The sequence below is a fragment of the Dermacentor variabilis genome, chromosome 4 (genome assembly GCF_050947875.1).
Source record: "Dermacentor variabilis isolate Ectoservices chromosome 4, ASM5094787v1, whole genome shotgun sequence".
Lineage (NCBI taxonomy): Eukaryota > Metazoa > Arthropoda > Arachnida > Ixodida > Ixodidae > Dermacentor > Dermacentor variabilis.
Genome location: NC_134571.1, coordinates 37,526,115 through 37,542,300, shown reverse-complemented (window position 1 = coordinate 37,542,300; position 16,186 = coordinate 37,526,115). Strand labels below are relative to the sequence as shown.

At 45.6% G+C, this 16,186-nt stretch overlaps 1 protein-coding gene across 2 annotated transcripts in view; it reads left to right on the top strand.

The window, feature by feature from the left end:
- Positions 1-10,078: 10,078 nt before the first annotated feature.
- mus301 (mutagen-sensitive 301) overlaps positions 10,079-16,186 on the top strand; it is a 46,590-nt gene continuing 40,482 nt past the window's right edge. The window contains exons 1-6 of one of the 2 annotated variants that reach the window (XM_075688668.1): positions 10,079-10,232; positions 10,351-10,405; positions 10,467-10,718; positions 11,872-12,050; positions 13,278-13,478; positions 13,764-13,839. In XM_075688668.1, the coding sequence (XP_075544783.1) occupies positions 10,393-10,405; positions 10,467-10,718; positions 11,872-12,050; positions 13,278-13,478; positions 13,764-13,839 (721 nt within the window). In that variant the 5' untranslated portion in view covers positions 10,079-10,232; positions 10,351-10,392. The remainder of the gene's footprint in view (positions 10,233-10,350; positions 10,406-10,466; positions 10,719-11,871; positions 12,051-13,277; positions 13,479-13,763; positions 13,840-16,186) is intronic. The other variant, XM_075688669.1, reaches the window with a different exon arrangement.

Genomic DNA, 16,186 nt, shown 5'->3' with positions numbered 1-16,186 from the left:
GTGTGTTTCTAAGTTTTCTTCTCAAGAAATGTAGTTTACCTAGGGCCTTGTCATACATGTTATTTATATGAGTTTCCCAATTTCATTTCGTTGTAAGAGTGACTCTGAGATATGTGACCTCCTCGTATTTTCTTAGTGATATATTGTTTATTGTGTATGTAAACTGAAGCGCATTTTTCTTGTGAGTGAAGGAGATACTGGTAGTTTTTGATGCATTCAGTTTCATCCCCCTGTAAAGGGGGTTTATTCGGCTCGTGGAGCAGCAGCGATAAACTCAGCACCAGCAGGTAGGGCGCAGCCAGCGAACAAACTGGGTACGTGCCACGCGATGGCAACAGGGCTTTTCAGCCTGCCGATCTTCTTCGTCACAATCACCCCCGGAATTGAAGAGTAGCCATCCTGGCGACCTAGGAAGAGGTGGGCGGATCGTAATACTGCTTCAGCCGGTCAATGTGCACAGTCTCTCGCCCCCGACGACGCAGATCGGAAGATGGCGATACGGGTTCGACCACGTAGTTCACTGGTGATGTTTGTGCAACCACGCGGTAGGGCCCGTGGTACTTCGGGAGGAGCTAGGACAAAAGGCCAGGAGCAGCAACAGGCGGGACCCAAAGCCACACGAGTGAGTCGACGGGGAAGGGGTGAGGGGGAGGATTGAGGTCATGGCATTCTTTTTGGCGGCACTGTTGAGCAGACGTCAACGAACGGGTCAGTTGGCGGCATTTCTCGGCGTGCTGAGCAACCGTAGAAACAGGTGAGCATTCAGCAGGGTCCGGCCGGTACGGGAGAACCGTATCAATGGTGCTGGAGGGATGGCGGTCGTAAAGCAGAAAAAATGGTGAGAATCCGGTGGTGGCTTGAGAGGCAGTGTTATATGCGTAAGTGACGAACGGAAGTACAAGGTCCCAGTTGGAGTGGTCAGATGCAACATACATTTATAGCATGTCACCAAGAGTTCTGTTGAATCGTTCTGTTAAGCCATTGGTCTGTGGATGATAAGCAGTAGTAGTGCGGTGAATAATTTGGCATTCAGATAAGAGTGACTGCAGGACATCTGAGAGGGATACGCAGCCCCGATTGCTCAACAGTTCACGTGGTGCGCCATGGTGGAGAACGAAGTTGTTTAGAATGAACGAGGCGATGTTTTTTGCTGATGTGGCAGGCAAGGCGGCGGTTTCAGCATACCGTGTCAAATGATCTACGGCGACAACAATCCATCGGTTGCCAGCGCCAGTAGATGGAAGAGGCCCATAGATATCAATGCCGACACGGTCAAATGGCTGAGCTGGGCAGGGAAGTGGTTGGAGAGGTGCGGTGGAGAGATGCGGGACACATTTCCGTCGCTGGCAGCCAATGCAGGAGCGTACATATTTGTGGACGAAGGTGTACATCCCTCGCCAATAATATTGTAGGCGAAGCCGTGTGTAAGTTTTTGACACTCCGCCATGACCACACTGCGGGTCAGAATGAAAAGCGGAGCAGAACTCTTGTCGTAGGTGGCGAGGCACTACTAAAAGCCATTTGCGGCCGTTATTGTGGTAGTTGCGGCGGTATAAAAGTCCGTCCCGGATTGTGAAATGCTGCGCCTGTCGGCGTAGCGCTCGAGGTGCCAAAGTTGCCGGAGGATTTGACAAAAAGTCGAACATCATGACGATCCATGGGTCTTTTTGTTGCTCCGATGCCATGTCCAGGATGTCAAGTGGTGAGATGTCATGTCTGTCAGTAGAAGTGCTGCTGTCTGAAGTAACTGGGGAGCGCGAGAGGGCATCGGTGTCAGCGTGTTTGCGTCCAGAGCGATAGACGACACGGATATCATATTCCTGGATTCGGAGGGCCCACCGAGCGAGACGGCCCGACGGGTCTTTTAGGTTGGACAACCAGCAAAGAGCGTGATGATCCGTCACCACGTCAAAGCATCGACCGTAGAGATATGGACGAAATTTTTGAAGAGCCCATACGATAGCCAGGCACTCTTTTTCTGTTACTGAGTAATTGGCCTCAGGTTTCGTGAGGGCACGACTGGCATAGGCGACTACGTATTCGGCATTAGTGTTCTTGTGTTGTGCGAGCACGGCACCAAGGCCGACACCACTGGCGTCAGTGTGAAGTTCTGTAGGTGCGCTGGGATCAAAATGGCGCAAGATTGGCGGAGACGTGAGTAGGTGATTGTGACGAAGAAGATCGGCAGGCTGAAAAGCCCCGTTGCCATCGCGTGGCACATACCCAGCACCTCCACCTATTGTAAAGGGGGTTTATTCGGCTCGTAGAGCAGCAGCGACAAACTCAGCACCAGCAGGTAGGGCGCAGCCAGCGAACAAACTGAGTACGTGCCATGCGGTGGCAACGGGGCTTTTCAGCCTGCCGATCTTCTTCGTCACACCCCAAATGTTGCACCAATTTTGTACAGCAGCTAACGAATCATTTAGTTTTACCTGATCCTCTCTGGTATTTGTAGCCAGGCCAGCAGTTGGGCGAACAGCAACATTATTGCGGTTGCGCAAGTTACATATATAGTGAAGCCTACGTGACGTAACAGATCACGGGATTACTGGTGCGCCGTGACGACTGCAGATTCAGCCGTGCTACATCTCCCCTTTACTGGAAGACAAATTAATGATGCCTTTCAGGCTGCGGGTATCGACAGGGCTTGTGGCGAGTCCTCGTGCTTCTCCGTAGCTCTTGGGACGAGTGGTCTTCTTTGGAACCTTCTCCGGGAGCCTCTGCTGGACTATCTTCGCGATGGATCGGAATGTCCCGCAGGTGTTCTCTTGTGCATCTGATTTCTCGACCACCTTCCGTTCTCAGGATCGCTGAACGGGGCGTGTTGTCTGGCCTCAAAAAAATAGCAGGCGACCAGGTTCGCTGGAGGGTGTCGTATGTAGTGACTGGCTGACCTGGAGAGAGGGGTGGTAGGTGCCTCATTCCGCGGTTATAATAGACCTTCCAGCGTTGACGGATCTCCTGGAGCCGGCTGTGGACGGCTTTACTTGATACTGCCTCTGGTACTAGGTGGCTGGTGGGCACAGGCAGCAAGGTCCTGGTTTGCCGTCCCATGAGTCTCTGCACAGGCGACTTTAGAATATCATCTCTGGGGGTGTTGCGCCATTCGAGCAACGCCATATGGAAGTCAACTCGGTTATGTGAACATTTCTTTAGAAGCTTTTTGGCCTCCTGTACTGCTCTTTCCGTCATACCATTAGAGCGGGGATGATACGGACTTGACGTAACATGGGCAACGCCTAGCTGCTGCAGGAAATCTTTGAAAAGCCGGCTGGTTAACGGTGGTCCGTTGTCACTGCAGAGCTTAAGCGGTAAGCCATGTGTGGAGAACAGCTCTGCGCACCATGACGCCAGAGCGCTAGCAGTGCTTTGACGGAGTTCGCGGATCTCAAAAAAGAAAGAATAAAAGTTCACAATTATGGCAAATTCACGACCCTCATGAAAGAACAGGTCCATGCCAACGAATTCCCAAGGCAGCTTTGGGATGTCGTGGCAGTAAAGAGGCATTTTCGCGTTTCGCGGCTGGTATTTCTGGCAGACAGCGCAATTTTTGCAAATTTGTCCCAATTTTTTCTTAAACATTGCTCGATGAACAAGAGGTGCAAAAAGACACCTTTCTATTTTGTCTCTTCCGACCTAACTGGCATTTGGCGAATACCTCTTGCGTGCGGGAGAAAGTAAGGAGGGGGGGGGGGTATATTGGAAAAAGTTTGGCAGTGTCTGGCTCCTCCTGGGGTGGTGTTAGAGGTGTGTATGAACCACTGCTTAGATAAATCGAACTCAGTACCTTTGTCTCAGTACAAGCATTCGTGAATGTTAACTTGTTATTCCAGCAGTTTAAAAATGCCTGGATAGGCCCTATATCACAATATGTCCCAAGCCTCCTATTTTTTTTATTTAAGAGGACTTGAAAGCATTCGAACTTCAATGTTAATGAAAAGAATGTTACAACTTTCAATAGCAAGGGATTGCTGTTATCAAGACTCCACAAAATGATGCAAAAAGAGCTGTTCTGCCATGAACAATTTTCAATATTGTCATTCTGAGAAGCGGTTATTAAGTTTCGAGGAGAAAGTTTGTTGAATGTATGTTCCAGCTTGTAAACCGCGCACAAACTATTTGAGGGCGGTAAGAAGATTTTTTATTGTTTAATATCAAGAGTTGACGAACAGCCACAGTTCAGCAATGTCATGTGTTTTCGCATTTTGAAGAGCAAAAATTATTTCAACATATCTGAGCTATCAACCCTACAATAGTCATGACGTTAGCCATTAATCAAGTGGGGGACCAAGATTACAATTTTTATCCTGTGGACTTTTAGTTGGTCTAATAGGGCGATGGTTCATCTCAATATCCCCGCTCACCAGAGGGCTACAGGATTGGGACACCACCTGGGCATATGTAGGAATAAAATTAAGGCACCGACTATGTGGGCAATGAAGCTATGAAGCAATGAAGATATGCAGTACAGATATGCAGAACATATGCAGTAAGCATTATCATGGTACCACACCTATTGGTGCTGCTGCTGCCTTGCCCGCTGAAGAGGGGCAATCCAGTGGTGATAGTTTTGTAGACAGTGCCATCGACATCATGATGATTGAAAAGTCTGAAATGGTATCATTGTGTACATTATTCACATAGCCCAGTGGGTCACTGGACAAACTATGACTGTTTCCCAAACAGAAGATAAATCAGTCCATGCTTGCATGGAGGAAAACTTGCACAAGCTTAGCAGGAGTCAATGACACGAATGCAGGGAAGTGAAACACTGTGGCAACAAGGCAAAGTAAAAAGAACTGCACGAAGCACAGAGATCTAAGCATCGTGCCAGTGCTGCTAGAGGATTGCTCACTCAATATGAAATTTCAGTTCCAATCATGCATACTACCTCTTGGTTTAGCTTAAGGATTGCTTACCTCAACAAAATAATGCCTTTTGTCACTCTCAGTTGTCCCCATGAGTTTAAAGCAGTCTTTCACAACCTAGGTTGAGAACACTCCCAGGAAATGTTGTATCCTGTACACAAGCCATGCAAGTTCCTGTAATATTTGAAGGATCCACATCTCACAGTATAACACAAAGTTGTGAAGACAAAGGCATTTTGAAATGAGCATGACAGCTCACTGCCTACTGGCAAAGCCTTTGCAAAATTTTTACAGCAATAATGCATTGTGGTGCCTCAGAACCACTGGGATTAGCAAGATTTCACTGTAACTGGAATGAGAAAATACTGCGTTCTAATTGACTTACAGTGAAGTGTTAAGCACGACAGCAGCACTGCATTAAAGCATCAATGTTCTAATTGATTTTCCTCAAACATGTTATGGTATGACTTTTAGTGACTAAGCAGCATTTGTACAAAGGCACCAAGCTGGTTTGCTTCAAGAAGTGTCTTCTGATCTATACTTTGAGAAAAAATGTTGCACTTATTGCTGGTTCTTTGGCATGCAAGTCTTAAAAAAAATGGGATTAGCATGCATCTTACTCAGTAACAGAAACTTAGCAAGTGGACCTACTTGGCTTGGACCTTCAGGGTGACAGATAGATGGGCATTGACATGTACAGTCAAAGACATAAGAAAGTGCCTGGGACCTCCAAAATCGTTCGTAATACCGGTCACTTCGTTGTAAAGATTGTACACCACACCGCCGCTACCAATTGAGCAGGCTGGACATGTTAAAGAAGAGAGAACCCTTATTCTATGAATTAAGGGACACTTAGTGAAATAGGTCACTAGTAGTATTTTTGTTTATAGTTTGTGTGGCTGGATGTGCGACTAACATGTCACTAACCTTGTTCAAGTTTAATGTTATTGACGCATGCGCAGCAGGAGTTGAACGACGATGACTCGCCTTCCCTTTCTTCTTTTACTCTCTTTATGCCCATTGCGAATTGTATATATTTGTGCACGCTTCAATAAAGGTGTTGTCAGCAGTCAGCGCTCGTTCTGTGTCCTTCCTTGTCCGTGTTTTTTGGTGCTGTTTTAAATATGAAACATCTTCAGTGGCTTTCTTGATGACCGACGCCGGAGTTCTACGGCAGACATCCATTATCCTTGCCTTGAACTAATCTGACTCTATCTCAATTACGTAAGCAAGATCATTCACATAAATAACCCCAAAGAAAGAAATCAAGTGGAGAGAGGTCAGATTCACAGGCCTGTGCCTTCCAATCTATTGCGCATCGAAAGTCGCATCCAGCCAGTTTCGTGCTTGGCTGCTGCTGTGTGCGGGTGCCCTATCTTGCTGATACCACAGAAGCGGAAGAGGTGACAGCGGGACTTCACAGAGAAACTAATCCACCACTCCTTCAAGGATTTTGTTGATGTAACACTGTCCAGTGAGTATGTGATCAAGAAGATGGGACCGATTATAGCACCAGCATAAATTCTGAATCACAATTTGGGCAACTACTGGTACTGGTGCCTATTGCACTTCACACAGCGTGGATTGGAGTCCCTCCACTAGTGCGCATTATGCAAATGTACCTAGGCGTTTCGGCGAAAATTGGCTTCATCTGTGCACATGATGTTGCTCAATAGGTATGGTGACTAATGGGCTTTTGCGAGAAATTTAAACGATTCTGCGGGTCCCTATCTTCCAAGCATTGTTGCTGGTTAAGGTGGGACGGGTGAAAGGCTGTCATTTAGAATTCTCCAAACTGACTTGGAAATTGGTACCTGGGCGGCCACGTTCCACATGCTAGCATGAGGATTTGAGGCCATAAATGCTAGAACATCCCTGCGTAGGCTAGGACTCAAAGATGGAGTCCTCCGCTGGTTTGTTGAAGCTGCCGGTTTGTCTCAGGTTTTCACAATTTCTGATGATAGTCGATGCAATTGGTCTACCGCCACACTTCCATTAGTGATATACATATTTGCAGTCTTCCTCTTGTTGCCCTTTGCAGCTGCCAAGGCGAGGATCATGCTTACCGGGTGCTCATTAGAGAAACATATGGCAAATGGGATGGAACAAAACGTACCTTTAAATCTTTGCACTGACGTCAATTCACTTTTGTGGTGACAGGTTCTGTAGCCAAAAAAAAAAGAAAACATCCGTGCACTTTATCTACGCTAAAACAACAGCTATCACAACTTTTTTCCAGGTAACACCAAACGAGACGTGTTACTTCGGCAGGGATGCGGCAGATAAGGCATTAGGTCCATCACAATGTTTTTCTTTATTTCCTTTATTTCGTCCTGGATTACTCAGAGGCTGAGCTCCCCACCTTCGGCTTCGCCTAGGGTGGGGAGCTCAGCCCCCCCCCTCACCCTAGAAATCTCCGGAGGGGGTTGGGCCCCAGAGCGCTCCACATAGTCGCCGCCTATGCTGGTATGTTAACATGGATGGTATTATATGTGCATTTCTCAAGTGAATAAATTAAACAAAGTACAAGTAGTTCATTTTCAGGGGAAGCAACATTGAAGCAATCAATTTTGCGTCCTTCCATTTTAAGGTGAAAGCCTTAGATGCCTATGCTTCAAGGTCTCATGTGAGGTACAGAAAATATCATGTGACCAAAGGAAGGCCAGAAGCGAACGAAAACATGTCCAGCCATGTATAAGACATGATTAATGATTATCAAAGTTATCACTATGTGGTACCTGTTTCCAAGTTCCTGTGATGATGTCAAAGGTTATTTAAGATGCACTGCTTCATCACTATCATTATATACAGTTCTTTCATATGTGAATGCATAGCTTGTAGAAGACAGGTAGGTAGAACCATAACACAGAATGGACCATTTGTTAAAGAATTGGTTTTCTTCAAATGACGATCCATCTATAAGATTTTTATAATGAGTGGGACATTGCACCAAACTGGTAGCCCATGACGGTGAGGTGCTCATTGTTACTAACCTTCTAGTGAAAAAAATTATACTTTCGAAGAACTCCCAAGAAAAGAAATGTATAGATATTGTTTTATGATGGCCCTTGAGAGTGCGCTTTATGCTTGAGAGAGTGAATGTTGCACGTTTACAGAGATACTGAGTGCATAATTGAATCATAGTGTCCGTAATCATGTATGTTGATGCTAGTTTTTCATGATATATATACAATGGAACAAAACTGCTTAATAGCTAGTGCTGTGGGTAGCTGAACAGTGAGAGAGAGAGAGAGAAGGGAAGACGGAAAGGCAGGGAGGTTAACCAGACTGAGTCCAGTTTTCTACCCTACACGTGGGGAGGGGGAATGGGGAGTGAAAGAGAGAGAGAGAGAACTTAGGTGTAGGATGTCTATAGTCGGGCACTCAAGTCTGTTCAGCGCTTTTTCACTGAACAGTGAAATGCACATTATTGCAAGGACCTGAACTTTAATCAAAGTGGTGACAATAGTGGTCAAAGTTTTCTTATTATTTGTACTAATGCAATGTGAAGATGGGGATCACGATCCTGGCAACGAAAAATGAAAATTAATGATGACAGCGGTCGTTGTCAGCTTAAAGAACTGGGTGGACAGACAGACATGGGAAACCAGCACATAAGTGGTGTCGGAGCAAAGCTGGAACTTATGGCTGAGCCAAGTAACTTATATGGGCTGTGGTGCACGCGATAGCTGCGCACGGGTATGATATACTAGAAATCATCAAGCAGTATCTGCCACATGGTGTTAGCGCATGCTGCCTGCACTGATAGATCTCCCACCGAGCTCCTACATCTATACGAATACACAGCTACAAAATGCATGCCGAGATGCAGGATCCGTCCAGTAAAGGGAACAAATTCGCCAGTCGCTTAATATGCCATTGACCGACACCTACAGAAGTCGCTTAATCATATAATTAGGTGAGAATGACTTGGTTCGACAGGCAAGGTTCTGACTGGTGTTGTATAAGTCGCGGGTCGCTTTTTAAGTCGCGACGATAGCTTGGATTTATTTTTTACAAGCACTGCTCCAGGAGGGCACATGCAACCGGAGGCCTCAGGAGAGGACCTGAGGTTATAATAAAGCAGGCGGCGCAGCAGGATCCCCAGGGCACCCAAGGGGCAGTGGGGAGATCAAAGCTGGAAGCAGGATGGTCCGTAGATTGGAGTGGCGGAGGCCTAAGCGTGCTGGACTTAAAATAAATATTATTACGTCCAGCCGCCAACTTGTGACGCCAAGACTTCTGCAACAGCAGTCAGAAGTTTGCCGTTTGACATACTAAGGCAGCAGCGGAAGCGGACGAAGACACAGAAACGTGAAAAAGAGACCCCACGCTACAAGTTAGTAGTATTTTAAAGTTTAAATTATGGCAATTGAATAAAGCGCAACTGAGCCCTCTCGAAGCGTTCGACGCATGGAAAAATTCGCGAGGACGGTAAGATACCAGTGTGACAGAGGCACAAGCAAGGAACGAAAACGCACACACAGGGCAAACTGTGAAGATGCTATATAATTTGCTATATATGTAATATATGCTATATCTATCAAGTGACTAGTGCCATGCTCTAATCTTCAAAGGTCGCAATGCCTTCGCAATGAAATTGTTGACAGTGTGCGCTGTGTGTGTATCTTGTGTTCCGGCTCACTGCTCATCGCGATCACGCCCGATCCTGATCGAATTTCGCGGTCGTGATTGCCTCCTTTGGACAAAATGAGCGAGAGACCCAATCACAGTCGAGAATTTCGATCCGGATCGGTGCCGATCGCGATGACAAGTATACGTGTGACACCGGTAGTGACAGGGCAAAGCCATATCATACTCGCCTTCACGGGAGACCACTGACCAAACGACAACAATCGTTCGGTGCCAGCAACACCAAGGAGACGCACGAGGAAAACTTGTACACGACGCACGGATCGCCAGCCGACACATGGCAAAATGCCGGCACGCCAGGGCACGCCTAGGGACAGAACGAGCAAAGAAACTGCTCCTCCGTGGTACCTAGGCAAAGGGAGAAATTTCAGGCGCAAACGCCCCCAGATTTTCTCTCTCGCACCTGCTGAAACGACTGGCCAATCCCGTGGACTGGCGATTCCTACAATGACCGTCTCGTCAAGTCTACAGATGACTGCAGCCGCGTCTCACAAAGAACCCGTCTGCCCTCTTGCGTTTGCAAACGTTGCCAAGACGGAGAGTTTGCTAGTGTTGTGACTGAGGTACTGCGTTTGGACGGTCTTGCCTGTACTTGCCGCGGAAGTTTCAATTTGCATTTTCGTCGCTTCTTTCTCTCTTTGACAGCTTTGACAACGTCACACTGTAAACCTAGGTGATATGATTAAAAAAGGAAAATCATGAGCTTCACAGGTAAAGTTATTCCATGGTTGTCTATATATTTGGTCTTTATTATTAAGAGAACTGTCTTGTAACGTGTGCTTTGTTGACATTTCATTGTTCGACTCGAAACAACGACTTGGTGTATTAGGCCGACTGGATCAGTGGTGAAGAAATTCATCAACAAAAAAACATGAGCTTTACAGGTGAGGTTGTGCCAGCAATACTGACACGTTGCTGCAACATATGTCTTTGTTGACATTGCAGAGTGTGACTCGGAGCAGCACCTTGTGAGCACGTCCTTTCTCAGCGGGTTAAGTCCACTCAATCAGACTGGATCGATTTCCCTCATCGAGAGAGTGAAAGAAAAGCTTCGGGAAAACACGCGAAAGTTGCTGTGCCTGCCTCTCACGCCGCACCAAACGCTGCCAGAGTCCCTGTGTGAAGATACATTTTTCGGTTTGCCGGTTATTGTGCGCAGCTTGATCGAGTTGCACCATGGCATAACTGAGCTGTACGGTAAGCCACTGGCTCAGCTCCTTGCCTTCATTCGGAATACGTTCATGTTGTAATCGAAAATCAACAACAAAAGGAAATGCTATGTTATTGACGATCATGCCGTTGCCAGTGAGGTGTACCCTTAGAGGTACACTTCACTGCAGAGCAGAGTTCCTCGAATATTTACCCGTACAGTTATCAGAAAGGCGACCATCACGACTGCAGGAGTCTAAACACACACACAAAGACACTGTGTTTCAATATCTATACTTACCTAATTAACAAGATTTCATTTATGAGCTATTTAACTCATTACACTCTGTGGCACATGTTCCAATTTAAAAATTGTAACTAGTGAGTTTGCAGGGTACATCCACTCGGGATGAATTCTGAGGATGATAACAATTTTGAGAAATGCGTTCCCAAAGTGTATGGCAAAATGTATTGGTGTTCCAGCTATTTTTGTCCTGTAATACATAAGAAGACGTCTTGTTAAAAAAAAAAAAGTTAGTGGAACAGTACATTTCACCACAAGTTGGACGGTGCCTATCCCAAAGCCTGTGCAAGCTTAAAAGTTCATTCCACGCAGATGTGCCTCGAGAAGTCACTGCAGCTACAATTAGGAATTTGCAACATGCATTTTGATTTCTTGTTTAAGTAGTGCCAGCCTCTTCAAGCACATACTTCAGCATACATACTTCAAGCCCGGCTAGCCACTTTTCTGGAGCTCTTCAAGATATTCAGCTCAAGGTTTAAAAATATGCACTCTGCCACACTGCAGACAAATTTTAAAAATTCAGTATAACTCGTTTTGAAACACAATGTTTAAAAATTATGGTTAAAGAAAGCACTTTATTTTTAAAATTAATTTTATCTTATTTTTTTCTTTAGTCTTCCTATATTAGTGCAACAGCAGTGACACTAGTAATAATAATATATGGTTGTATAAATAATGATGTATTAATAGATGCAATTTCTATATCAATATTGATATCAATAACTAAGAACATTGCATGTTCAAAGGCAAAAGATGAACAGAAATGTTTGGTGTGGTTTTCCTCTACCATATTTGAATGTGCATGCTGCCTCTTTTCTGACCAATCTGCTGAGTGAACATCAGTGTTAAAGTTGTCTGAAATATTCGGCTTTGGTTCTTGTTGTGTTGTTTTTACAGATTGGCAGAGGGAATGCTTGAGCCTTCCTGCTCTCAGTCAGAGGAAGAACCTCATCTACTCCCTTCCCACAAGTGGAGGCAAGACTCTGGTTGCAGAAATCTTGGCCTTTAAGGAGATACTGTGCTGTCGCAAAAATGTGCTCTTCATTCTGCCATATGTGTCCATTGTTCAGGAGAAGGTGTGTAGGTTAATTGTTCTCCTTTGCATCTCTGCCATTCTTGTCCGATCGCACTTTACCTGTGAGAGAATATAGAAGCATCAACCTCTTTTTGTGGGCGAGTCTGTTCGTGTTCAAACTTTCAACTAAAGTCAGCGGGAAAAATTGCCAGAAAAAGAGAGAACAGACAGGGCGCTATCTGCTCTCTCCTTCTTCTCCCGTGAATTTTTTGCTCTGCTTCAGTTCCAATAAGTCAACTGATCTCTGAGGGCTCATGCTCTTCATGTCATGTCACGCCATGTGCACAGATAAGCAGTCAATGAGTTGATAAGGATGATAAGGAGTGATGAGGAGTTATATATGTCTCACCATCATTGATAATGGTTTCATATAGATGGATAAGGTGCTAAAGAGCGATAAGGGCCTATTGTGGTTGGAGCAATTCTGATAAAGTTAATAAGCACTAATAAGGGTTCATAAGGGCCAGATCAAGTCTGATAAGATTGGTCCGATAAGAGTTGATAAGGGTTGGATCATGTGCCATAAGATTGATAAGGACAGATAAGGGTTGGTGAGGATCTGATCGATTTCGATAAGGTTGATACTGACTGATAAGGGTTGATAAGGCCCGGATTGAGTCCGATGAGGTTGATAACGACCGATAAGGGTTAAGGGTCAGATCTAATCTGATAAGACTGATAACAACCAATAAGATTGGATCAAGTATCATATAGTTAATGACACCAGGTTGCGTGAAGATGAGCAAGTGGCACAATGCTTACACATGCTTAGACAACTCCTAGAGGAGTTTCTGTGTGAATTTTTCATTCTTCAAACAATTATTGTTGGTTGTGGAAGCAATAATGTGCACCGTATCACTGTTGTAAAGTAGCTGAAGTGTAGTCAAGTCTTAAAAGATGTAACTTTTTCTCCACCTGCCTATTTTTGTGCTACACTGTATTTCTCTTGCGAAGACAAGGTATAAGTGTTTTATTTATTTATTTATTTATTTATTTATTTATTTATTTATTTATTTATTTATTTATCAATGAGTTCAACGGTTGATCCTTGCTAGCTCAAGCTGTCATCTTCAATTTTCATCATTGCCTTTGCAGACATGCTTTCATAGTTCCGCAGCGGCTGCAGTTGCAGTGTTGTGCTTTTTGCATAGCTGTACCATAAACAGCAGTCTTGGCCAGTGTTGCGTTATCTGTGCAAGTGGAGTGTTTATACCTCTGCCTGGGACAGGTGCGGTCCATGTCGAGCTTTGGAGTGGACCTCAACTTTCTCGTGGAAGAGTATGCAGGCAGTAGGGGTGCCCTGCCACCTCCGAAAAGAAAGCAGCGCTGTGCTGTCTACTTTGCCACCATTGAGAAGGCACACTTTCTGGTCGACTCACTGATTGAGCAGAACAGACTGAGCGAGCTGGGCCTGGTTGTGGTTGATGAAGTGAGTCATTTTTGCGGTTACATGTTGCATGCCTAAGCCAAGTTCATCACACGAGTGCCTGTTCACAGTGACCTTACTGAACATACTCAGTGTTAAAGAATCAACATGTTGAGTAATCAAACAATATGTAGTATATTTAATCAAACTCTAGTATTTTTCAGCTTCGACTGTAGTGTTCTTAAATTATAAGGTTAGCAAATCTGGTGCTGTTACAGTGCAGCATCTTGCATGGGTTTACAAAGCATGCCACAGTGTACTAAGCATCTTTCTCCTTTGGCTGTGCAGCTGCATATGCTGGGTGCTGGGAGCAGTAGGGGAGCCATACTTGAAAGCACGCTTGTGAAAGTCAAGCACATCTCCCGTGAGTGCTGTTCATGTCTGAATCACGTGTTGACACTTGGTGCCATAAGTGTGCCGGCGGCTGTAACATTTGTAGGCTGTTAAGAAAGGTTAAAGGGGTCCTGAAGCACCCGTCGAGTTTGATGAAAAAACATAGTCCACGGATAGCTTATTCTGCTGTGAACATCTCAGCCAAGTTTTGCTGTTGTATGCGTCACATGGAGCTCGCAAGCGGAGCACAAAGTCACCTTTCTCTCAAATGCTCTCTTTTCAACAGAAGCCTTGCTCCTCATTCTATTCTGGATGCCTTATTTCAAAATAAAGCGCATTTCCACATAGCTGACATCAGCCTAAGAGGGCATTTGAATCAGTGCACTTCTTCCTACTATTACTGTGTATATTTATTGAAGAAGTTCAGTAAACAGGCTGAAGTAATCGAGAATGTGCTTTCAAATTTTGATAATAATTACGTACTCCTGGAAGAAACCGACTATTGTCTGCTCATGCTCGGCCGCAGCTGCCCACGTTGGAATAAAACTTTGGCCACCCTGCTTATCGGTGTCATAGCCAGCGAGTCTTGCTAATTTTGGCTAGTTTTGAATGCTCAACTAGCCTTGAACAATGTGAAACTTAAGGCCAGACTACACTCATGCTTGCCAGTGTGCGCTCACTCTTGGCCGCTCCTAGTAGGACGCCTTCAGACTAATTGATAGCGTTTTAAAAATGCGCAAGTTGGATGTGGCTACTATTCGTTGGTCAAGTTGGTGAAGGACAAAGCCGGTCCGCACCATGTAGCAAGGTCAGGCTGTAGCATATGAGCACGAGCACGCACTCAAGCCCTGTCATGCGCAAAGCAAATGCTGCGCATATGCACTACGCTTGCATGCAGCTGCGGTCTGCGATGTAGTGTAGATACTGCAGCCATCGCAGGGTGTCGTAACAAGATCACTGGCAAAGCACACTGTGTGTTGCTAAGGACAAACAAATTTGGCTTACGTTTGGTACGTCGTGGGTGCCAAAATCCGAAGTAGTGGCGTCTATGCTAACATGGGGGGGAGGGGTAAAATTAAATTTGAACTGTGCGCTACAGTGACATTTAGAAGGTGGAGCATTGTGTCTTCGCCTTCAATGCCTTTGCAGTGCAGGACATTGAAAAAGGAGTGGAAGTACCGCAAAGGCCGTGTTTGATTGCCAATAACTCTGCTTCTGCTGAATGCATTGAAGTACTTTTTGTGGCAAAGTATTTCTGAAATAGTCTATTTTACTTTCAAATGCATTTATGCTCTTTGATAAAAAGTGTTTCAGGGACCCTTTAAAGGTAGCATTGGCCATTGACGTCAAACAAAGCTATCAAAAACAAGCTGACACTATCAGTGCTGGCTTTACTTTCAGTGTACCTGTTCGTATACATGTTCTTGTTGGATAGCTACTCGAAGCCAACCGTGTGAGTAGTACCGTATTTACCCGCGTATAACCCGCCCCTCCGTATAACCCGCACCCCTAACTTTGAACTCGGCGGAAAAAAAAAAAAAAAAACTCGCGTATAACCCGCACGTTTACCTGAAAAAAAAAATGAGCGCTAGAAAGATGCAACTCACACTCAGTGATCATTTCGTTTTCAGAACATTTATTCAAACGACCGCCACCACGTCACTGGTTATCCGATTCTTAATCGTCGCCGCTCTCACTACTGCCATCCGAGGCTTCATCGCCACTCTCAAAGACGTAGTCGTCCTCGGAACCATCCAGACTATTACTGATCGCACATTTTTTAAAGCTTTTGCGCACCAAATCGGCCGGTATCGCTTTCCACGCATCCACGATCCACTGGCACAGCAATGGAATATCAGGCCTTCGCACGCGTCCCGTCGGTGTGCGAAGGCGAGTCTTCACCGCATCAGTGCAGTGGCCTCTGAAGGAATCTAGTACGAGCATCGACCGGCGTGCCAGCAAGGCCTTCGCTCCCAGATTACTCGAAGCCAGTCACCGACTAGGCCACTGTTCATCCACGAATTTTCTTCCGCACCACAACGATTCCTGGGGGCAGTGGAATGCCAGGCAGCGTCTTGCGTTTGAAAATCACATACGGGCGCAGTTTCGTGCCGTCAGCCAAAGCGCATAGCATGACTGTGCAGCGCAGCTTGGCATTTCCGCCGGTCAGCACGCTGACTGATTTGGAGCCCTTTTTTTCCATGGTCGTGTCCATCGGCATCTCAAAGTACACAGGTGTTTGATCAGCATTTCCCACCTGAGACAGCAAATAGCTGTGCTCCTTCCGAAGTGCGATCACATATCGTTGAAAGTTCAACTTTTCCTCGTAGGCTTCAGGAAGCCGCTGGCACATGGTTGTTCGCCGCCGCATAGAAAAT